We start from the raw sequence: 25,279 nt of genomic DNA, 5'->3' as shown, positions 1-25,279 counted from the left end.
GACACTGTTTTTAACAGCCAGCTTAACCACTCAACCAATGTACAGATGTTAACAAGGTATCGGTATAAGAAATACACAAGCAAGCAAACGTTTCAAATTTCGCGCGCTCTTTCACATTTCAAATTTTGCGCAATTATGCGTAATGTGATTTTGTCATTTTCAAAGGTAAAAAATATTCTATGCAATACGCACTAGCGTATCTTCTATCTTCACTTTTTTTTACTTAAAATTTAAGCAGAAATAATCTATTTACTTATCATATAAAAAGTTATGTGCGCAAATGCGGATCGGTGGCGTGAGCAGGACAGAAATGGCGGTATCTTCCCGGAGGCCGCAACGGCCATGTGCCGAGCGTTTAAAGTCGATTTTTCATGTTGTTCAAAGTGTGCTTGCGCTGTCTTTCGTGTTCTGTCGGTGCTGCTTGTTACGAAGATGCACTATACTCAAGAGAGGTCCAGCTGCTTTGTACCGTCGAGCGCTCGCCAAACTAAAAAGGTAGGTGGATGTTTCTGCTGTCGACGCTTTGTTTTTTGCTTCTCCGGCCAGGCCGCGGCGTGCCCGATCCAGGCTGTTATGCTCCTCCCGCGGTTAACACCGAAAGCGCTATAGTATAATAACGTTGTGAACTAAGGTTTTTCTAGCTGGTAGACGATAAGTGAGTTTCTATTAACGTAGCGAGCCTGCTGCCGTGTCTGATTTCATTAGGCTCAAGTCTAAGCTCAGGAACGTTACGCGCGGATGAATTTTTTCTGTGGGGAAGGAGGTTAAAGCAATGTGCGCTGTGATGCTGTGAGTCGGCGGGCGATGCTCTTCACGCTATGAATCACTATATTTTTGCAATGCCGTCGGACGCCGTTCGGGGACGGCGCATGGAAGCCGTAAGCGTCGTCTGTGTGTCGCGTGCGTTGGAGTATTCCGGTGATTCGCGTTGAATTAGATCTTTCCGTATTTAATTTAGAAGAATGGAGAAGAATAACGTGGTGTCCGCGTTGGTATTTACGCGGCCTTGTTCGTTTTCTGTGCCAAAGAAGTATATGAAGAAAGTTTTATATGTTACTCGTCCTCTTTTAAACAGCTACATGATCATTAAATGTGTGTGACTACTATAAGGTAGATGTGTTTTCCTGTGTGACCAAATGTGTTTGCATCCACCGGGCACGTATAATATTAAATTACCATGATATTCAGCTTAATTAAGTGTGCGTAAACTTGACACAGCGTGCTGTAGGTGCGGTTCTCAAAGCGTGCAATTACGCCTGGGTCAATACATTTTCTCTATGAGTGGCCGAATAGCCGTACCTTAGCTGTGCAAGCGCTAGGTTGAGCAGTAGTTCACTCGTTCGAGTGCAATTTTGGTGGTACTGCTTGTTCCCCCCTGCTCACATATCATTGCATTCTTCTGGTTTGTAAAAGAATTGTGGGCGCTGCAGCCCGCTTTAGAGTTAACACTTTGCCGAATACTTATACGTCTACAAACATTCTAAAACTAAGTTATACCAAAGCTTCCAATGACACTTTCGAATACAAGTGTAATGCTTTATCTGATATCATAAATTCTTTACGACCTCGCTGCAGATTTACAAGTGACCTGTGATATGCGCAGTGTATGAATGCCTAATTTATTGCTCAAAACACAATAAGGTTATACATCACAGTATGCGTGCATATGTTGCTGCTGACATGCAAACTTGGACATTGTATTTATCTAAGAATGAACAAATCTAAACTGCCGTTTTTTGAAGATGTACGCATCAGACCAATTGAATAATATCAAAAACAATGTTCACCAAGTGATTGTTGTTTACTGCCTTGCACCAACGTCACTAAAACCACCTTGTTGGTACTTAGACCACATGGTAGGATGCAAGATTCATGACGTCATATTGAATGTTAATGTCACATGATATGCAAGGTAAATTGTTATTAGCATACAGAGGCCAATAACGTTATTGTCTCATCGTTATCATAATGAAGCAGGTTAGGCAGTATGTGATTCTGCTGCCTTTACGTCATGTTGGGAAACCATTACGTTATGTAGCTATCTGCAGTGTCTGAGATCCTGGTTGCCCGTCAATATTGCAGAAGCTTGCCTGCTTCATTGTGATGGCATGGGGTTCAAGATTGATGTTTTGTCTTAGCGTTTCCACTTTTCCTCCCCTATGGTCATTAGACAGCTTGTGCTGTTTGATTAGAAGTGAGGAGTAGTGCCTTTTTAGCCAACCATAACAATTTAGATCAATGATCACTATGAAGCAGCACACAATATTCATTTAGTGAACTCAATTTCAGGCAAATTATACACGTCCGAATGTTAGCCGTTTGAAGGAAGCTTTACTCGTTGAACTCATGAGAATAAATGGTAGAGAAGGAAAGGCAGGGAGGTTAGCCAGACCAGCAAAGACGGTCTATCACCCTACACGGGGGAACATAGAGATTGAAGTCCTGTCGGAGTGGTCTGGTCGCTAAGGTACTCGGTTTCTAACCCCAAGGTCGCAGGATAATATTCCGGCCTTGCTGGCTGCTTTTTCGATAAAGGTGAAATTGCTGTAGGCCTGTGTTCTCAGATTTGTGTGCACGTTAAAGAACCCCAGGTGGTCGAAATTTCTGGAGCCCTCCACTACCTTGGTAAAAAATTCATGTGTCAGTATTGCTTTAATTTTATGCTTTATCTGCAGTGGATGCATATGCGCATACAGACATGTATATGTAGTGGTATTGCAATTTTACGGAATAAAATATTCATATGGTGCATATTGCATGGCATTTACTTAAGAAACACATCACATGGGTATCATAACTACAGAAATGCAAATGTGCCTCTATGGATGCACTCGTGCATATATTTGGTCAGCTTCAAGAAAAGAATTTATCGATTGCAGGCAGCAGCGTTACTCATGCATGTTTATCTCTTAATTACGTGCAGTCGATACAGCTAAAAGGGGGTGTCTTCATCTAAAAGTTCTAACTTCATCTTCGTGCATGAGTGAGCTATAAAGGTGAATGAAAATTCACATGTATGACATCGACATGAAAAGCTCTGCAGCAGCATGTTTTTCGTTGTATTTATACTGCAGCATGCCCTTTTTGTATTTCTCAGTTGCGTGCCACTAAATATATGTTGGCCATGCGTTTCTAGCCATTCACTGCAATTCGGCAAGCAGCGCATGCAGTCTAGACAAACCTCACTAAAATAATTTTTTTGCACTGGTGCAGAAATTCTTCGGCACGGTCTGTCATTTCATTTGAGTGAGGCTGCTCAAGGAAATTTCCTGACAAGGTCAAGTAGCCCAAGCACCAGCGAACTCTGAACCATTGTTTCAAGCATCAGCTCTGTTCAACCTGCTTATGCGCTGTGCCTCACCAAGCTACTGGACGCTGCCTACTTATATGAAGTGCTCTTCATATTCTCCTCAGTTTGGCAGCAGTGTGTGTGGTCTTCACAGTGCTTGCCAAAATCATTTTTGCACAGGTGAGACACTTATTTCCTGCTTTAATTCTGTTAGTATTGCTGCATGCACTCCTGCCAAGCAAGAGTAATAATGTTTCCTGTGAATTGTTTGTCATGGTAAACAGAGGATTTCAAGCGCAAAATTCATACTAAACTTTGGTCCTTCAAGAAGTGTGGAATGAAGGTGGTGACAGTGTCAACGCGCTCTCTTTAGAAATAAAGGCTTTGCATGAAAAGCCTGTCGCACCTTGAAACAGGCACAAAAAACTTCCAGGTGAAAATAAGCAACTTCAGATGAAAATTGAAGAATTTAGACTGTATTCAAGGTTGAACTATCCGACGTCAAAGGCGTCTCAGATGAGGGTTTTCTTTTGACGCTGTCCAAAATTTTTGGGCGATGATGGAAAAACCATTACTCGTGATCATATTGACACTGCAGACAGAGTAGGAACAAACAAGCCTAGCTTGAAAAAAAATAGTAGAGCATTATGAACGATGTTACAAATGAAATGTTCTTGATAAGACAAAAAACTTACGTCTGTCTACAGTGGCCTTTCCTTTTAGATCAAGTAGTCCGATTTATGTCAACGAACACTTGACAAGACAAGGTAAGCAGTTAGTGAGAGCACTAATGCAAAAAAAAACAAGTTGGATGGAGGTACATTTGAATGCAAAGCACGAAATTTATAGCAAAAAAAAATTGGAAACATTAGCAATTTTAAAGACTGCCTTCTTAAAAGATCTGGCAAAACGCTGTGTTGATGCCTTCAGAGCCACACTTTTCTTGAGCTTGCAATGTCAGTAAACTATGACTGACATGGCAGAATTTTGATACCTAGATAGTGAAAAATTGATACCTAGATAGTGAAAAAGGCCACCAGCTATCTTCAATGCCTTTACCTTAAATACTCTTAGCATTATAAATAAGACTAGTAGCCTGTGTCTCTATTTCGATGACATGCCGGTAAAATTTGATGCCATTCTTTTGACATAATCCTTGCATTTTCTGTGCGATATAGCCCACCAAAAATACCAGGGTACAATTATCATGGCATTGTGTAGTTCATGAAATGGGGAAATGGAATAGCGCTGTACATCTAACGTTAATTTTTGGCCGATGTCAATGTTGAGTGTCTAGTAGTCAACTTGGGGGTTTTGTTTTGCAGCAATTAGCGCGCCTCCATTAGGTCATAAGTAGGAATTTTGAGTTTCTAGAAACTAGGTAACTTAATTTTTCGGTCACAGATGCACAGACGATTTTTCGCTCACAACCAACGGGGCAGACGCCGGCGGCGGGTTTTCTGCGACACGAGCTCTTCAACGCTATCATGTTAAAAAGCTGACTTAGGCAGTATTGACCAAATGAATGCAAAGAATAAAGTCAAGTGTCCTAGCAGGAATCCAAACCTAGTATTCTGCTTGGTAATTAAGTATTCTACCACAGAGCCATGCCCGGCCTCGGTTATACTTTCCAAATAGTCTCAAATGTTTGTGTAACATCAACTGCCGTTGCAGTACTGGCTATCAAATTTTATAACTATTACATGTGCACTCCTATGATGCAGCCGTGAGGTCGAGTCAAAGTCAATTGTAGTCAGGCACCATCCTGTGAAGTATTTGTGTAGCAGTGTTGAGGGCTACCATAGTCGCGAGTGCCAGCGCAAACACCAGTGCTTCATACCAGCCTACCACTTCCAGTGTGGCTAATATCCATGTTTCTGTTGGCATCGTTACGAAACATCAAATAACTGCTAATGTTGTCAAAGGTGTGACATCTCCCCATAACAAATGAAACATATGCGGCTGTTTAACGTATGTGTGTGCAAGAATTTGTACTTATATTGAGCTCCACTTCATAAGGTCGCTCAATGAAAAAATTAAAATACATGTTATGCGTGTTTCGCATAACATCGATTCCCAAAGAATGTGGGGTCTGCCAAATTTTTAGCATCAATTTTGTAACCTAAATGCTACCATAGACAATTATTTATTGAACATGAACAGCTGGACTGCAACATAATAAGTTTAAGGTATTAGGAAAACTGAATATGTTCATGACTACAGCATACCTAACAGGCAAATCCTAGTACTACATACATGACACACTATTGTAGAGCTAGACTAGAATATTGCTTATTGGCACTTTACAATTCTTTAAAAACCCTAATTAACTTCAGTGCCTTATTTGATTTGTTCAAATCGGATGTGCGCAATCACTTGATGAATAGCTTTTTTACTCAAACCTAACTCATGTTTCACGTGTGCATCATGCTGAATCATTGCTCAGATGTTTCTTGTGTATAAATTTCCTTTCTACTATGCTGTTTGTTTTTTATGTGAAATTTGTTGTACGTGCTACCCTCTGTAGGCCCACAGGTACTGTCAAGTTGTTTACACAGTTTTTTGCCTGGGGGACCTCCAACAAGCATGTTTTCCGTTGAAAACAAAGCGAATTTTGATGCTGACTTCTACTCACATCGAACTAAGAACACTCCAGCATGACAACGCATATTGTATCTTGGACAGTCTGTCTTGTGAAACTCTTAGTGATTACTTCTGTCTTTATTTTAGGCTTCCGGGTGCGGATGTGCTGTAGAGAAGGAGCGCCCTGACCACACTTTTGTAAAAGGAACCAAAGTCGCCTGGGCAGCTGAAGATGGATTGTGCAAGTGTTTGAATGATCACATTATATTAATCCAACACCACTTGCATTACTTTGCCAATATTTGTGATTTTGTAAAACACAAGTTTAGAAACACACACACATATATAAAAGGAGAGCTGTAAATAGGCCTTGAGCAAGTTTGTAGTCAAGGCTTTTAGCATGATGACCAAAGCATGTTATATAAGCCCACATGTTTTACCACACACCTACTCTCCTATCTATTTTCTTTTTCAATTTTGTGGGCACTGGCAACACCCTCAATAAGCGCCTTTGGACTGCTGGTGCCTCTAACTTATATTTTGTTGTTCTAAATAATTTATTTGTTACCCACTATGCAAGGAGGGAAGTCAGAATGTTAAAAGTTAAAAAAGAAGTCTCGTCACAAAAAAGATGTCTACTCGTAAGAAAAAATATTTGAAAAAACAAAATTGATCCTCACTCACAAAGATCTCACCATTACAATCGATGCAGAAGGTCATAGCTCATGTTTACTATTGTCAATCTTTTTCGGTTGTATGCTATGTACAATAAAATAGTGACTATTGGCATCATGTTAATTTATTTGTCATAAATTTTTGTTGGGGCCTAATATCTTGCATTCTCACATGCATAAAAGCTCACGTCTGCTACACATAATTTAAAAGAGCGCAATGTGGTAAGGTTCTGTATTTAGTGTATATTATCTGTGTGTCTTTCAAAGTGAGTATATGGCATTTGAAATAATCACCAGTATTCGAAACTTGTGAATTTTTAATTTGCAGGCATGCATGTCTGTATGATGACCAAGCATCCATAAATTGTGCATGCATGTGTGCAGCAAGGGGCCTTGAATAGATTACATTCATTCTGGACCAAAAATGGGTAGCACAGGCCATATACGCACTCTGGGATCAATTTCATAATTATTAAAACACACATAATTATTCAATATAGCTTGCTTTAAGGTATATATTTACATATTGTCTACTTCCACCTTGAACATTGCACCATGCATCCGGCACTCTGCCGAGCGCTTCTCGAGGGCACTTTGGTAACTAGTACACAAACGTACAGACAGCTGTAAGTGGGCCTCCACTTTGTTGACTGCTGGAGAACAACGGCTTTGCCAAATCACACTTTCTTTGTGGTGAAGCTAACTTTGCTCTTGCAACAGTGCCAGCTTATCTAAAATTCGACACTGTTCTTTAGAAGTGCAGCTTGTTCTATCCAGAGCAGCCAAAAACGAAAACATGAGGAACAGCACCTGGACAGGGTAAGGCACAATTGCAGCACTTCTCGATAACAGTGCCGGATTCTCTATTTGCCTACACATAGAGAAAGCAAAACACTGGAGCCAACTTACCAGTAGCTTCACTGCAGAGACACTGTGTTTTAAAAGACGATGATGCAAAAGCCCCACCTAGAGCTGTCACTGTGTTTCAGTGCTAGTTTCATAAGCGCCTGTGGAAGGCACTCTGTGGAGGGCCGGCTGCGTGCATGGTGCACGTGTTCAGGGTGGAATGGACGACTTAGTACATGTGTTCAAGTACTAACAAACTGTATGTGGGCTGTCACTCAGCATGGTCTACAGAGTATACAGCAATCTGCATTTTTAGCCATCTCCAGCGTCAATCCTAGATTTGGCCCACTGGTACGTCGATGTGGAGCACCCTTCCAGCACCCATTTGAAAGGGTGTTATGACATCACAGCACCTTTTTTTAAAGGGTGCACTCATTACACCCTTCAAAATTTTTGCTCTGCACCCTTTCCTTAAGGGTGCTGAGCTCTGCACCCTTTCTCAGCACCCTTTTTTGAACACCCAATAGGGAGCAAAGGGTGTTCGTCTGGCGACAAGCTCATTTACACCCTTAAGGGTCAGAATTGGTTTAGTGTGTAGCGTGACGCCACAGAAGGGAGTAGTAGTACACCTCCCAAAAAGATAGCAAAAGTCGGGCCGTAATTGAGCTCCATATGCGAGTTTTATTCGCGACAAGACCGTAATGACGGCTAGATATGAGCATGACGACAAAATGAAAAAAGAAACGTTGAAGCGAGTGAAACAACCTTATTGGCAATTCGGCATACATGGGGAAGGGGTAGGGGAATTAAAGCGAGACAATAGCACGCTTGGACGTCCCGGCGCAGCAACCTACTCGCGTCGAACCTGTGGTAGCGCCGCTTTCGGCCGCTGGCGTTCCAGGATGCTAAGTACGTGCTGGAATAACGTTGAAAAATAGATTAGAGATTAAGAGTCGGGCTCTAAACCTTTAGACGCAAACGAGATCTCGAGCTCGACACGTTATACCGCTACAGCACGCTGGAACTTGGCACTTCCGTGTTCATTGTTTCATTTATTGAGTAATGTTAATTTGACTGGTTGAATGAAACGAAAAAAAAGTGGTTGCTCTTGAGCTTGTTCAAACAAAGGATTAAAAAGCGATAAAAACGATCATTTATAAGATAATATTAGGCGAAATAGTTTTGTCTACTTTATTTGATTAAACTATGCTTCACACAAAGTGCAAGCGCTGCTTCCTTAGCTGGGACGGCCAATGGATCCGGTCAGTTATCTGGCTTGGTTCATCATCCTAATGTGCTCCTCCAAGTTCAGGGCAGAAAGCACAGCCAACCACAATTTTTGAGGTCCTTCTGCGCGAACTGCTGACGGTTGCTTTTCGCTCTTTAGTTTCGCCACTAAACTGATAAAGAAACCAATAACAAACCTATTCACTGTAAGCTAAGTCATGTTCTACCAATAAGACCAGTCGCCGACCACTCAGGGTGTTCATTAAAAAAATCAGCACATGTGTAGCCCAACACAGGAATATCAGGTGTTAGATAGAAGACGACATTCACGTTTAAAGATTACGAGCAGTTCACAGGCTACAAGCCGTACGCACGCTATTAATACTGGTGCTTAAAGAGTACTACACATTGCCAAGATGCATGAGCTACGATTAACGAGCAGCGCACTGACACACAATAAAAAACAAAAATTGACAGATCCCACGTACAGTGGGAATCGATGATATGCGAAGCGAATGAGAAAGGTTCATGAGTCACCTTAAAATCAGTACAACATTACGAGGTGGAGGTAAATGATACCGTACATGATTTCCGTGTCATCATTATCATGTTTGGATATGTCGTTTACCTTCGTAATCTATTCACGTCCCGTGATACCAAATTTAGTATATGTGGAGCTGGCGAAACGGACGCGAGCACACTATAAGCATGGTAAGTTGCCCTGTTCTTACATGACACGCGTGTCAGGATTGTCATGTTTGCACAAGTCATATACCTTCGTCATTCATTGACATCACATAACACCACACTTGGTATATGTGGAGCTAGCAAAATGGCCACGAGCGCATCATGAGCGTGGCATGTAGTCATGTTGCTACTAAACACGCATGTTCATGATTTTCATGTTAGGGTCTGTTGCTTGTGTTCGTCATGTAATCATGCCATACCGTACGTTTTAGGGGCGAAGCTCCTTAAGGCGTGGGCTGTGCGTCCCCTGTATGTAGCCACCTCTCGTTTAGTTCTTGCAGTGTCCACTAGATGGCGGTACCGTCTCCCGTATGTCGCCTCCTCTTGTTTAGTTCTTGCATTGTTCACTAGATGGCGGCACCGTCTCCTGCATGTAGCCACCTCTCGTTTAGTTCTTTCAGTGCTCACTAGATGGCGGGACCTGTAGCTGATGATGAAAAGATGCAAGATGTTATAAACTAGACGGTGGTACTTGTAGTTGATGATGAAAGATGCGAGATGTTATAAAATAGGAATGATGTCACATATGGCACGTGTCATTGGTGGAAGGCAATCGTTCGATTTAGTGCGGCGACGTACGCTAGGGGGAGCATTGTAATAAAATCGAGTAGGCAAAATGTACGGTAGATTCATGGTTTACCAGGTTTTCCTCCAGAGCTTCGCCCACTCCTCATCATTCATTTCGTGGATAAGGCGGCACTTTTTTCAACACGCCATGTGATCCAAACCACCGCAAGAGCGGCCGGACCATGAAATGTAACTCATGACATTCATGACACACATGTCATGGTTTTCATGTTATGACTAGTCAAATATGTTCTTCATACTATAATGTTATGCCATACCACGTTTAGTATTGATACCATTATAGGAACGACCAGGAGAGCTAAAAGTCGTAGGTGGCTAGATAGATAGATAGATAGATAGATAGATAGATAGATAGATAGATAGATAGATAGATAGATAGATACGCTCGAAGTCGCGAAAGTTCGCTAAGAAATGCTTCGCATTTAAAACACCACAATGCATAGCGCTGCCAACCATACCAACTTTCGCTTTAAGCTGCACCAGTGGTTCCTGTCACAAATTTCGGAAAATTCAAGGAAGATTTACCATCACTTGATCTCGGATGATGAAAAGCCAACGCGAACTACAGTAACAGTACGCGTGCCCTGCTCTAATAAAAAAAAACATCACCTTTTTATAGTACAGTCTACTCTCAGGCAGCAAATGAACGATGGGTGTAAAAGTTCATTTCGCTGGCCACTCCTCCCCTTCCTTTTATCATGCTTCCCTTTTCTTTAGTAATTGTACACCGGAGCTGCTTTTCACCACTTTCCAGCGTTCGACCACATTAATCCCCCTTGCCGCGTCAACCGTGAAACAGATGGCCCTGAGCTCTGAGCGCTAAGCGTCGCCCTGATGGGAGTTAGCTGCTCATTACGATGATTAATGAAATCCTCGAACGGTCATTAGGTATTGCCCAGCAGAAGCTGCCGTCACTTCCTTCACGAAGAGAAAGGAGACTAAGAGGGCATGCTGAAAGGTCGCTGATGATAACGCCGGTATATCGACTCTAAATCCGGGCTATATGGTCGCGCTTGACTTGCATTGACTCCCCCCACGCCCCTTTTTCCAACCCTCATTCTTGATTTCTGAAACCTGACTTTTAAAAACCCTCCTATCGCATTGCTTCATTAATTTTGATGCGTAATCCTTTGTTAGCGCATAATACGCTCAGATGCGACACTCAACACGTTTGTATGGTTCAAAAATTCCTGTTATTAGCAGAAGTAGAAAACTGGTACGCAAAACATTTTTCTTGAGTCTTCTTTCAATATTCGTGTTTCAATTTCCCTTAATCTTTTGTCTCGGGAAGCGATGCCTTTTCCAAATAAGCACCCCAATTTTCGCTGACTGCAGTATAGTTATTTCACTCTGTCGGTTTGATTATTGTACTAATTACTTTTAGACTCACGTTTAGAGGCCTAATGTTGTCGAGAACTTTCTGATCTTTTCTTTCTGTTAGTGCTAGTCAGCCAATGTCACGAGCTATAGTGTGAATAAACAGTTCAGGTATTCTATCTAATGCAGTGTAAGAATAATAGACCAGTGCTTTATGCGAGCGATGCAAGTGAATGTCAATTCTATACTGGTTGGTAGGGAGGGAAGGGGGGGAGTCGCTTGAGCTTTTTATGTGCAGGTAAGCTATTGTGTGCTTTTAGTTGTCCTATAGACCTGTTCTATAATTTAGAATTTCGCCTGATAATTTCAGTATGGGCATAACATATTTTTACAGTTTGTTGGTAGACCGTGAAGTTATTACCTGTATAATTATACAATCTTCCATAAAAATGCAGAACAATAAGTCAACTTCAGTGACGTCTTCATGAAAATGTAAGGGCGAACGGCACATGCCTATTTTCGCGAACGCCAGTACAATCTATCAGCGTGTCACTGACAACTCCAAATTTGAATAGAAAAAGTGCTTTGACAAAGAAACAAGGACAGTTCACACTTTAGGCATTTGCCATTTTGTTACTGTTTTAATTCGTGCTTTCTCGTGTCCCACGTACCAGCCAAAACTGCAACACTAATCATAACGAAGTATATTATCTCAGCAGATTGTATGTTGCTTCGTCAGAATAGTTGACGGCATGCTTAAAACAAGAAGAAAGAAATTTTAAAAAATTATGTTTGACGATTTAGTAAACATGAAACGTCCTACAACATGAAACTTTAAAGCGAACCTTTTCAGCAACACTTTCTATAATTTTTCGTTAGATTAAGTACGTTTCTGGTCTTGTTTGAGAACTTTATAAACTGGTTCATCCAGTTAGTTCAGCTGTAACGGAAGCTAGGTGAAGCATTATAACTACGCTATTTGTTTCATTTCGTTTGCAGCCTGTCAAACTATGGAAACAGATGATGAGGACCCCAACTACAAGAAAGATGCTGGCTGCCGCAGTGGCCTCGGCAATGCCGAGCGTAGCGGTGCTGGTTGCGGCATCTTCCAGATCACCGGAAACAGTCAGTCGCTGACTTCAGCCAACACAAAGCGACAGGACCAAAGTAGGCACCACCACCATCACCACCACCTCTACCACCAAGGTTCCCACCGACAGGCCTGCGGTCGCCACTCCGTCGACGGCACCTGCCGAAACAACAACATCGTCATCTCTCCCACGAACTTCTTTCAACTGGAACAGGTGGACGACCAGTCCAAGAGGGGTCTCAGCCTGGGAAGCCTGTTCTCCACGGCAAACCACCACGCCTACACGGCGCTTACGAGGGCCCTGGACTCCGGAAGCTCGCTCAAGTCACCGCTGGACTCCTGCGGCGGGGAGTCATGCATAGTCGACAGTGGAGGCAGTACGACGGCCCTCCTGGAGACCGTAGAAAAAAGCAGTCGAAGCGGAGGAGCAGCTGGAGCCCATAAGAGAAGGAGCCTCGGGGACGAGGAAGAGGATGACTGCTGCGACTCGGCCTGTTCGGCCGGCTGGAATTGGCCGGCCATTCGCGTCGGCTGCCTGCTGCTCTGCGTCTCGTGCCTGGTCGCTGTGCTGTGCATCGTCGTCGGCGTACTGCTGCTGAGGCCTTCGTCGTGCGACCCTCCCAGGCAGTGGTGGCAGGGTGCGGTCATGTACGAGGTGTTCGTCGCCTCGTTTGTCGACTCAGACGGAGACGGGTTCGGTGACTTCCAGGTTAGTTGCGGTTTACAGTGCCGGTTTAACTCTGGAAAAACTGTCGGATGTTCCCACTCAGCCGATAAAGAATCTAAAAAATTAGAGGGCCCTAATGCTTCATCTTTAGGAGCTGAACGCGATAGCGACATTCTGTTCCTAGTGCGTGTTTAAAGCACTTAGTGCATGAAAATTTTTGAATTTGCTATGCACCTACTACACGAGGCCTTAAGGGAATAGGCGCAGTAGCGTATGTGCCTTCTGTAGTGGGGTGCCGGTTTTCAACCACGGAAACATTAAGATAGTCCCATATTCTAATGCCCGCTGGCAAGGGACGCTTGTACCAGGCAATATTACTGCCATATTTCATGTTGCATTGTGAAGCATGTATACAGATCGCGTTAGTTTGTGAAGCAGGAAAGCTACTTTCGCTTAATTTTTGAGCAGACGAAGTTCTTTTTGTTGTTTTCACAAGCAGAAGCGTGGTCATGGGGTAGAACATGTGCTTGCCACGCAAACGACAGGAGTTAAATTTCCAATTGTACCCAAACAACCGTGGTTTGGTTTCCAATCTGCTCCATTGTTTTTTTCTATTATTTACTTTTTTCAGTGGCATTGTTCTCGATTTTTCGGTCATGCATCAAACAATGATTCTTCACTCACAACCAATGACGCTGAGACCGACGCCAACACAGACACCATAATTTTTGCGAAAGGAGCTTTTTAACGCTATCGTGTTAATATCCAGGGTCTGATGGCCGCTAAAACAGTGCAATGCTCCGCGCTAGAAATGTCTTTATCAATATTTTTGCCAATACAGAGAGGGGACGTACCATTACCGAATATATTAAAGAACAATAACATAAAAGCCACTTTAAAGTTCGGTTTACTACGGGAGAAGTTGAAAAGTGATTTTCTCTTCACAATTCTAGCAAATAATGTTTTATTGGGCCTTGTGTGAATGTCTGCGTGTCCGAATGTAATTGAACTTTGATTGTTTTATGATTCTCGTTCGCCTTGAGACTCCTAATCATGTTTCAAATGTGTAACTATACTACCACCTAATACATACTTCAGTTTATTGCATTTTCTTGCGGCACATTCGGACACTCCCGCCCCCTCCCCCCAATAAAACGAAACTCTGGGAAGCAAACTCTGCTGAAAGGTGAGTGAACACACATGCATAAAGAACAAGGTGGGAAAATCGTAGGCTCCAGTATACGGCAGTTTCGGCGTGTTCGTTGTTTCTGCATTACTTTCGCTGTATGAACTTTATGTGTTACAGTGAAATCAATCTCCAATTGAATTCACTGCCCTGATTTATAATTCATGATGATCTGAGGTGTCGTTTTGCACTGTGTTGTTGTATGTTTAGCGTTATTCGTGGCTATATTGTTTTCTTTTTGTTGTAGTAAACTTACAGCATAGTTTTATTGGTTTACTCCTCGAGCTGTCTCTTTTGGTGCGAACACTGCATTGTACCTCTAACACAACCATTTTCGTGATGCCTACGGGTGCTGCTCAAATTCAAGTAATTCAATGAATATATAAATTTTAAGGAGGTAGAAGAAGGACACCCCGTAGTGGGCAGGCTCCTCACACACACATTACTTGATTTCTGACATTAGGAACAATTTGTTACTTATCTAGTCCATGAGCCATTCATCCAGAATTTTTTTTCCCGGGCATACTGGTAGATCTTTGTTGTGGTAGGGTCACCAACAGTAGTTTTCTCTTTCAAACGATCCGCTGCCCTCTTCGCGACTTCGTCCACTCAAGATAAGGAAACCCTTCTTCACAGGGTCTGTCTTCTCGGCTCGACTACGTCCGACACCGAATCGGGGCGTCGGCCCTGCGGCTCACGTCGGTGTTCAGCGCGCTCGACTATCCGCTCGAGTACGAGCACATCATCGACTTCGACAATGTCGATCCCCACCTGGGACACATGGATGACTTCGCGTCGTTCGTCGAACGTGCCCACGAGATGGGTCTGCGAGTGGTGTTGGACATCAACCCCACGGTGACCAGCGACCAGCACTCGTGGGCTGCTCACTGGCTGCTCGATCCGTACGGGGAGTACGCCAATTACTACGTGCCCCTCAACGAGTCTGCAATAATGGTGAGTGTGAAAAAAAAAATGTATCTGCATTCACTAAGAGATAGACGACTACCATGATGTATATAGGCAGAATAGATTGGTAGGCTAGTATGTACTGCGCAACTTTATGTTTAGCGGCAGAAATCAAGTGTGTGTTGCCCTAAAAATAGGTGCATTTAGTTAGACTTTAGGGTTATTTCAATGAGTCATACTGTGTTACGTTTCAGAGTCACCGGCTTCTAATGTAGCAAGTGTCTGTGCTTGTCAACCACGGTAATTTAGTGACTACCCGGTTGCACACACGAATGTCACATTTCTATGTCGGTCGGGCGATGACACATCGATAAAGGCGAAATGATAGAGGCCCGAGTGGGTGAGATGTCATGTATGATAAAAAAGAAAAAAAAACGGTCAAAGTTTCCGGACACCTCAACCACAGTGTCCCTCACAATCATACGGTTTAGGACATAATAATAATAATAATAATAATAATAATAATAATAATAATAATAATAATAATAATAATAATAATAATAATAATAATAATAATAATAATAATATAATAATAATAATAATAATAATATTAATAACTAGATTAATATTATTATTAGTATTATTATTATTATTATTATTATTATTATTATTATTAAAATTATCAATAGTGTATATTTTCGGAATTGTCGTAAGTTGACAAGACACAATCCACCATAATATGTACCTGCTAACTTTCATTATTTTGATGTTTTTCACAGTCCGCTGTTATTTTTTTTTCTCAGCTTTGCTCTTTCTAAAGATAGTTGTGATAATGTACAGAATCGTCCCTTTTCTGTTTTGGGGGAAACCTTCAACATTGTTATGCCTGTTCCCCTTCATTTTTTATTCTTTTCCTAGATTATCGTCTCGTCTTCCAATCCTCCCATTGAGCCATGATTTCTTTTTGACTATGCATTTTCGCTAGTTTTGTGTTTTTATTTGGAGATTATCTATACTGCACTGTTTATTTTATATTTCTATTTTTGCGTGTAGCTGAATTAAGAGCTAATTGTTGTTTCAGGCAACGTCAAATATATAATGGAAGGGTTGATTGATTGAATAATGATATTCATATTCACAGATACGTGCGCATGATGACTCTCTATTAGTGAAGTGAAATAAGCGTAGCTCCCACGACCCCTCGGTCGAGTGCGATGAAAAAAAAAGCTTAGAAATAAATAGTAAAATACAAATCTAGAGGCCCTGCGCTTCAAACAATAGCCTTCTCCAGGTCCTCGGCTTTTAATAGTTATTAGACGAAGTAAACAGTTCGCGCAACGCAAGAACAGGAGTCATTCGCAATCATTTTCGTACAACACCTGCGGAGCCACAAATTTTAACATTGAACAACGAACACCTCTGATCCAACTAGCAAGGATGTGAGGTAGGCCAATGTGCTACGTAAGATGATTCAGAGATGCAACCCCTTCCCTTCTCTTCGCCAACCACGGCCCACCCTAAAGATTCCCCTTGTTCACACGCATATATACTACTTACAACTGAAATTCAAACATTATTGAACTGATATACTAATATGCTAGTGTCTAAGCTCGTCAACACCCTTGTAAATGCAATTACGGTCTATGAAAAATGAGTTCTTGAATCCTAGATTCGTAAATGTAAAAAAATGTTGACTAGTACCTAAAGGTGATGGTCGCAGGAAAACGCTGCACAATTTGAGGAATAGCTTTTTGCGTAGCAATACTTTTGAGGAAGCCTAGATATTTTTATTGAACGAACAGAGAATATGAAAGGTTTAGCTATCACATTAAACCTGGATGCTTTCTGCATTTCCTTTAAATAGTTGGTTTAACTTTGTGCATCTGTTTATTGGAATTAAAAACATGGCTTGAATGAGGATAAGGAACGTACACGTGCATTTACGTTGAACAGAAGTATCATTACCGTGTTTTATAAGCAAAACAGGCTGCATTCATACACGTCCACTTTTAAATCATTGTAGTAAGAACTAATTTTTCAAGCGACACTAATATGGAGCCTTCATAAGCACTAGAAAAAAAAACTACCGATGTTGACATTCGACGCATGCACCAATGCAAAATGGCAGTTACACTGTAAGAAGAAATCCTGCAACGTAAGTTGAAATGTGGCACACCAAAAAAAATTAATTGCTACTTTTCGAATTCTTCTATTCTCAGGCAATCTAAGAACTGTGTTCGTGGCATCTAGGCTAATCTATTTTCCGTACGCTGACAAACGTTTTCTATCTGAAACGAAAACAATCCGCTAACCATGCAAACCTGTTCATAAACCGTACGTCGTCTCTCACCGCTTCGAAATCGAGAGACATTCCGGCTGTCAGTGAACGCTACGGTCGTTACGCTTTTCAATTAGCCCGAGCCGGACGGCACAGCCTACATCGTCCGAAAAAAAAAAGTTCTCTAGGGACGCCGGGTGTGAATGACACGTCCCCGTGGAATTACGGTGCAAACGCGATCGTACGCGAATAGCTAATGACGCCTAAAAATCTCGTTAGTGTTGTAGATGGGTGGAGGAATCCTCCAGGATATCTAGGGGGCTTTCTATTTCATTATCAGTTGGGATTCGGCCACATTTCATTTAGTTCCCAGGCCCTGTATTCGGCTGCACTATGCGTGCGTTACCACGTCGGTGTGTTATTGTACACAGGAATGCTTTCATGACACGCGCAGTGTTTCTTCACTCAGTTTCGCACTGTCCCTAACTACAGGTCACTCTCACGCTAGTCGCGCCTACAAGTTAACTTGAGGTCAAGTAAGCTATCTGGGACGTGGCTGCGACGGCAAATCTACCACGTTCGTGTTTCGACGAATTGACCAGGCTCATCTCCGAGTTCACCACATCAATATCTATGGTGATACGTGGTGAGCTCATAGATTCTCTGAGAAAAGCTGAGTTTTGAAAGTAGGAATTAATTTTCTTTGGTGTGCCATATTTCAACTTACGATGCAAGATTTCTTCTTGCAGTGTAAATACCACTGTGCACCAAATAACAGTTGAAATCTTTCAGCATAGCGCGCTTGCACATCACAATAGCCCCCATGCTCGTCGTGGCAGTTATCAGATTGTTTTAGCTCGTATTACGGTAAAGTTGGTTTGTTTCGGATTATCGGAGAGGCCTTTGTCCTGCAGTGTACGTAGCCAGGCTGATGATGAATTATGACGTTAAAGTAGAGTGGCAACAGTGTGTATGCTGCAATTCCGCAATTAAACAATCAGATGGACAAAGCTTTTGTTCGTGTTGAACCAGCAGTTTCTGAGAGTATGTTAATCATACATTTGTACACTTTCATCGCCTACTCTCGCAGAGCAATGGCGTCGACGAGTGAGGGGACACTGACGATGACGATCGGCGTGACCCTCAACGGCCCTTCGGAAACCAGCTTTATCTGAACTGGTCTCACCCTGAAGTGCGGCAGCAAGTCATGAGGTCACTTGCCGTGTGGGTCGAAAAAGGAGTGGACGGATTCTACCTGAAACACGTGGACAGGTTGCAGGTAAATACGTCATACGGTGGTACAACTATACTTTTTCGCTTCATTAGCAGATCCCGGCGATAATGAACAAGGCACTTTGGATGATGAAAGAGAAAGGCACGAAGGAAAGACGGAAGCTTGCGATGAGAAATTCGTAAGGAGGAGGTGTGTGCTAGAATGGATGCTTCGTCAAGTAGAGATCAATTTTTTAAGGCCGGAACGGAACAGTTCTACTGGTAGCCTCGGATCCATAACACTTCCCGCTTACGAATTTCTCATAACCAAATGGAAGGTTTGCTATACCGACACGCCCTGAATCAGCCTATTCCTAGACAGGATCAGTTGAAAATGGCGCATAGCTTGATGTTGCCAATGTCAGGTAAAGCGTTTCTTTTTACGTGCAAGTAGCTCAGGATCAAGCTCAATGCGGTGTGCGGCGTCACAACCCTTGCAGCGCAGGCACGTCCACTAACCTACGCTGGCTCTCGCTCTCTTTCTTCTGGGCTTTCCTCCCCGCGGCGTTTACACTGTCATTGCGCATGCGCGTTTCCTCTCACTGTATATCCTCTCCTACGCTTCCCCTTCTCTCTGTTTGCAATGCTAACGCAGGCAGCGCCTGCTAACGAGTTTGATTGCAAAAAAAAAAAAAGACTGTCAGCGTCAACGTCACCACCAGTGTAAGCATCAGCGCCCGCTGCTTCGCATATACACATAGTTCTCTCCAGCAGCAGATGGTGCCACATTTTCTTCTAATCTGTCTTACTTGTCTTGAAGGTTATAAGATAACACTTCATGGTCTTCGTACACCTTCAGAAATGTTTCGAAGTGCAGAAGTTTTTGTACAGATTATAGAATATAAAAAGTACAATTCTTCTTATTTTAGTTCAACGTATGTAATGCTGTTACTTCTAAGTGCAAATACAGATGAGGGACACTTACTTAACTCACAGCCTGAAGCCTCTGATGCTTACTGGGAAGTGAATTTTCAGTGACCAGCAGCCTCTTGCTTGGCAGTCGAACTACTGAAGCGTAATTACCCTACTGAAGTGTTTAGTATGTAATTTGATCATTTTCACATGCTTCCGAAATGTACTTATGAATACGTCGCATATATAAGGAGAACATAAGATACCTATCTGGAATCCGAATAGAAATCATTGAATCTATTGGAATGACGTGCACAACATAATGTAGGGAGGCTCCACTGTTCAGCATTTGCCTAACCTTCAAGCTAGTACTCTACAAGGGGTCGAAGTGACTGAGTTTCAATAAACTGGAGACGCAGCATTCGACGCTAGAACATAGGAGACCCAGCCAGTGCCGATGCATGTGGTCGGTCTGTGTTTAGCTGTTCAAACAGGTAGGGCAGATGTCACCTGCCCTACCTGTTTATGGGGCTCTTGACTAAAGATTCCTCTATAAATGATTTTTTGAAGTTTTCATTTTTGGTTTTCCTCAAGCTTTCGCAACTAAATATGTTTATATCATTTCCCACGTCCTATCAGGTTTCTGACGACCGGGAACTCTACGAGGTACTGCTGGCATGGCGGCGACTGCTGGATGAGCAGGACTTTCTGGACGAGCGTGGACGCATCCTCATGACGTCGGTGAACCTGGCCCAGGAGATGGCTGACAGGGACTCACTTTTCATCCAGCCAATCGTAGCCCTGTTCGACCTTCTCGACGTCCACGTGCCACTCGAGGGGGGTCCTGATAACGTGATGCAAATCATGGCGTCACGGTTTGCACAGGTGACGCGGCAGACGAGACTTGACACGCGCACCACCGCTGCAGTCAGCACCGACGAGAACATAACTGGCGGGCCTAGCAGCGAAAGAAGGCAGTGCGGTGGAGTTGCCAATATGGCAACGGTCAGTATATCAGACAAATCTGTTTGTTTTCGTTCTACCTTGATAATCGCTAATGGTCTCTTCATATTAGTATCAGTGCACTGCTTGTTTACGTGGAAAAATTATAAAAAAGGTTGCTGAAATAGAAGCAAAAGTACTATATACTTGAGCACCTTGTGTAGCGTTGAAGAAGGGTATATTAGTGACAGTCTTGTAGAATACGAAGAAATGTCGTTTGGAAGGTAAAACGGTGTGCAGGGAAGTGAGACCTATAGCTCGTAAGAGAAACATTGTGTCAAAAGCGAAATCAATCTGCATAAAAAGCCGTATGAATCTTGCATCGTGATGCCAGTTATACATTATAGGTGTGTACAATGCACACAACAGGTTTTTTTTGCATAAGTAACATTATAATTGCAACTATAAAAGATGCCATCCTCCGAATAAAAGTCTGAAGCTAACCATTTATAAATGAATTCGTAGGAATTCTGCATTGCCAACATAATCAGCACTTTTGTATATGTCAGTTTTGCTTTTTTGCGTTTAGATTATGTCTTTATTCATGAAGGAAAATGTTTTCATTAATTATTGGCACTTGAACGCTTGACCGGTGTATATGGATGCAGTTTCGCACCTTACTATAGATATAAGTGTCATATTAGAAAGCAAGAATGCTATATCTTCAGCGATAACTGCTCGGCAATACTTATCACCTCAGTAAGGTTGCTCTCGTTAAACATCAGTCATGAATCGCTTTTGATTCCGCTTGTTATTCAGGATCCGTGGTTGAGTTGGAACCTCGGCGACTCAGAAAGTCCACGACTTGCATCACGACTCGTGGATGTCGACCCACTAGCTGCACTCTTCACCCTCTGGGGCATGCCAGGCACGGTGTCTCTATTTTACGGGGACGAAATTGGCATGAAGGATTCTGTAGACCAATCAACTGGACGAGTAAGTGAACTCGCTTTTAAAAAGTGACATAGAAAAATACTGTGTTCTGAATATGTTTCAATGTACTCTAATACGTACCGTCCATGATTATTCCACCTCTTTCTTTTGTTATATTATGAGGAGCCTTAGAGTCATGTGATTTGAAAGTACCGAGTCATTACTTTGTTTCGAGTGGTAGTAATAAGGCACATATGGGATGATACATAACGCTCCTAAAATTTTTTCACGTGGGTTTTTTCTAGTCCCTAGTATATGAGAGTAAAAAGTGCGTATTACCAGGTAACACATTTCTTCCCGCCTAACTGTAGCGCTTTGATATCATGCACATGTGCTCTCCCAAATAACAAAGAGTATCATTGCTAAAGTTCAAGGTATTATGATTATTCTAAAATAAACGAACGTTTTCATTCGTTGTGCAGCCTTTCCGGACGGGACAGTTGGGTCCCATGCAGTGGAGTGACGCGACCCACGCAAACTTCTCATCTCCCACCTCACGACCCTGGATGCCGGCCCATCCCGATCACGTCATCAGGAACGTAGACAATTCCAGTGAGATCATCGACACATTGGCCAGGGCGGCTGAGCTCAGGAGCAGCGTGGTTACGTTGTATATGTCGGGCGTGCCATCACATCGACACCGACGATGCAACACGAAGTTAGTGCGCAACTGCGGAGAGATCTTCGCTATGGAACGCTTCTACCCACGTCACGCTCGCTACGCCGTGGTAGCAAATTTCGCGCCGCGAGGCGTAACCAGCGACCTCTCAGACCTCGGCTTCGAGGGCAACGTCGTTGCTGGAACCTGTTCGAGCCTCCCGACACGAGTAAACTTCCGTGAGCTTTACCTCGAACCTGGTGAAGCGCTCTATGTTGAGATCACCAGTTGAATGAGAGAAAGAAGAGGTGCACAAGGTGATGTGACGTGACGATCATTAGGACATGCACTGCATGCGTTTTTTACTGCCGGACGTTATCGCCGGGCGTCGTCATCCGGGCGTGATTATCCGAACGAACGTTATCATCTGAGGAGTAGCAGGATGAGCCACATCTCGACGGCTCATTACACCGAGAAGTGTGCTACGAGGCAGTTATCGGAGCTAAATTTATCGGATTCTTCGTAATGTCACTTGACCGTACTTCCAGGTTGAAGTTCCACCCACTCCGAACCAACGCTCCACGCCGTCAGTCGTGAAGCGAGTGCGCTGTCTTCGCACAAGTATTTGATAAGAAAAACAGTTGCTTGTGACCCGGCGTAGTGAACGTTGCTTTGACGAGGAATGTAAGTGCTCGTAAGCACTTTCCCATTCTATCACATGTGCGTGCTCTTGGCCAAACTGAGGACAGGATGTGATCATGTCATAGTGTGCTTCATAACCGATATTTGAAGACGGCTGTGACTCGTGTAAGATGTCACTGTGATCAATCTGTCCCCTGTGCTGTGAAGCTTCCATCCAGGAGACTCCTACCAGCGTACCAGCCAACGTTGACTCCTGTCAACAGCTGAACGCAGCTCCTGAGCTGACTTCTTTGGTGCGTAGCATACGGAGAACTCTAGTGTATTGAAGCAAAGCGTCCTACCCTGGATGTCAGCAATATTTCTGAAGGAACATTTGTAGTTGAATGCGACTGTTTGCCTTTTGTTCCCAAATTTTCTCCTCCAGATTGCATACTGACTCACTGGAAAAGAAAAGTCATCTGAGCATTTATTCAATTCGACCTAGAGGGGATTTGTGTTATGCGAACAAGTGCCATGAATAAGGGAAATATTGAAGTTTGCGACAAGCCGGAATCTGTTACTAGTGCGAAGCATATACATTCCTTCCAAAGCCGTTGGTGTGCTGTCATAGCAATTGCGATGTACCACGTGCCGTATTATGGTAAAAGGACTGCTGAAGGTGCAGACATCAGTAATTCTAGATATATCGACACATGCTTAACGCCAGTTACCACTTGGTTACAAAACAGATCACCTAACAGTGCACCGAAAGAGTTGCACAGAAGTGCCATATTTCCAGGTGTACGCTTGGCGCAATATTATTAAGCTGTGGATCGTTTAAAATGTCATGCAGACTGTACAATAGAATTATTTTGTTATTAGTGCCATAACAGCAGACCTAAAATAACGAGAGAGTTCATGTGCGGGCATTGAATGAAATGCTCTTCTACTTGGCATAAGATAGCCTTCCACGTGGTAAGTATAGTTCAGAGACCCGGAGAAAGTGTTTTGTGACTTTAGGAGTTTTGTGTAAAGTAGAACCCAAAGAAACTTGCCTCGTGTCTACACATATGTGCCATATCAAGTGTCCAGCACACAATGCTTGAATGGTACAGCCAACACTCATAGAAGCCGTCGTATTTCCACGGTGAGAAAGTTCGCTTCAAGGATGTGTTTTGCAGCAGCGCACTTCAGACATGCCTAGAGGGAGTTGCTAAGTCAAGTGTCCAAAATTCTTCCCAATGTAGGTGGTAGAGATGACCTAACAGCAATTTGACAAATTTTTGAAGATAACTTGAGGAGAGACATTCACCTGTTGTCCTTTGCAGAGAACGCTATTGAAGTTGCGAGTGAATGTAGAGGCAGCAGATAATCTTCTCTGTATTACTGTAATTTTCTGTTTTTGTTCATTGCATAGGCCAATATCGTCACAAGTTTGCATAGCGGAGTTCATTTGCCATAATATGGTTTGAGCGCACAAGGAGGTGTACTTGCACATAAAAAAGCTTCCGTGAAAAAAAATGTTTGAAAGTCATGCAGGGGAATGCAGTTATGTGAAGTATAAAATGTCAGGTGGGTCAATCAATCACAGTTGTCATTTTTTCGAAGAACACATGATTCCACGAGAGATTTCTTCATCAAACTTCATATGTTCGAACAGTTCACGGACTGATGTGCACTTAAAAACTATCACTCGCAGAGTCCACTTGTGGCTTCTTCCACTGCTTTTTTCACTGAACAATCGAGGTCGTTCTGAAAAAAAAAACAGACATGGAAGAATTACGTTCATCTTGCTGTTGGATTAAATCCAGCTTATATATCATTCACAAAACCAGGGCACGTTGGTTTTAACACAAGGGTTCTGTAGGTGTTACTGCACTGGTTTCTTTGACCGACAAAAAGAAACTGTTCACTTTCATTCATGCCCATGCAAGCCGGAGTTGAAGCCGTATAACACTTTCTAAGTCGTTATTCCAACTGTATGTAAAAGAAAATGCACTGAAAAAAACGGGAGGCTATAATTAAGACAAATTTTTTGTGCATTTCTCACCTTCTGTAAAAAACACCTATTGTGCATACCTTCAACAAACAACACGCAGGAAGCATATGTTCAGTATGCCTACCTAATGCATTACATATAAAATGAGTGTAAGCCTTTGTATATTAAGAGTTAGAGCCCAGCACGCATCTTTCAACACAACAGTATTCAAGGTGCATATTATTGTGTTAATGTCTTAATTTCGTTCTTAACAAACAAGTGCTGTCTGAATTCATGAAAATAACTTGCAGAAATAAACGTCCTATTTATTGTACAGTCTTGTTTGATTCTTTTTGCCTGTGTTTCTTGTTTTAGTTTTGTTATAGATGAAACAGCGATATATAACTGTGTTCATGAGATTCACGTAACAACTCCTAGCTTTCCCGGTACAGAGTGTCACTGTAGTTCTACGCAACTGAAAATTATTAGTGAATAAGAAAATATCGTGTCCGGAGAAGTTTTGTGGTTCGAATGGAGTCTTTAACGCCGCCTGCTAAAGTTACCCTTGCGTAAAGTTGGTGGCAGTGATTGGTACCTTGGATTTATAGGACTAAATTTTTCATAG

At 42.6% G+C, this 25,279-nt stretch overlaps 1 protein-coding gene across 1 annotated transcript; it reads left to right on the top strand.

Moving 5' to 3' along the window:
* The first annotated feature begins 1,109 nt into the window (after nt 1-1,109).
* Nucleotides 1,110-24,988, top strand: LOC142766056 (trehalose synthase/amylase TreS-like). The gene is made up of 8 exons (XM_075867874.1): nt 1,110-3,469; nt 6,020-13,070; nt 14,851-15,168; nt 18,400-18,442; nt 18,511-18,677; nt 20,162-20,527; nt 21,095-21,460; nt 21,880-24,988. The coding sequence occupies exons 2-8, from the start codon at nt 12,282-12,284 to the stop codon at nt 22,345-22,347; spliced, it is 2,517 nt and encodes an 838-aa protein (XP_075723989.1). The 5' UTR covers nt 1,110-3,469; nt 6,020-12,281; the 3' UTR covers nt 22,348-24,988.
* The last annotated feature ends 291 nt before the right edge of the window (nt 24,989-25,279 follow it).

This window comes from Rhipicephalus microplus, chromosome 6, assembly GCF_043290135.1.
Source record: "Rhipicephalus microplus isolate Deutch F79 chromosome 6, USDA_Rmic, whole genome shotgun sequence".
Classification (NCBI taxonomy): Eukaryota; Metazoa; Arthropoda; class Arachnida; order Ixodida; family Ixodidae; genus Rhipicephalus; species Rhipicephalus microplus.
The sequence above is the reverse complement of the archived record's forward strand: the minus strand, read 5'-3'. Positions and strand labels throughout refer to the sequence as shown.

Excerpts from the sequence above, each read along its gene's own strand:
- LOC142766056 (XM_075867874.1), top strand. The coding sequence starts at position 12,282 with ATGGAAACAGATGATGAGGACCCCAACTACAAGAAAGATGCTGGCTGC. Across the intron at positions 13,071-14,850 it reads ACGGGTTCGGTGACTTCCAG|GGTCTGTCTTCTCGGCTCGA; the intron begins GTTAGTTGCGGT and ends CCTTCTTCACAG. Across the intron at positions 18,678-20,161 it reads AACACGTGGACAGGTTGCAG|GTTTCTGACGACCGGGAACT; the intron begins GTAAATACGTCA and ends ACGTCCTATCAG.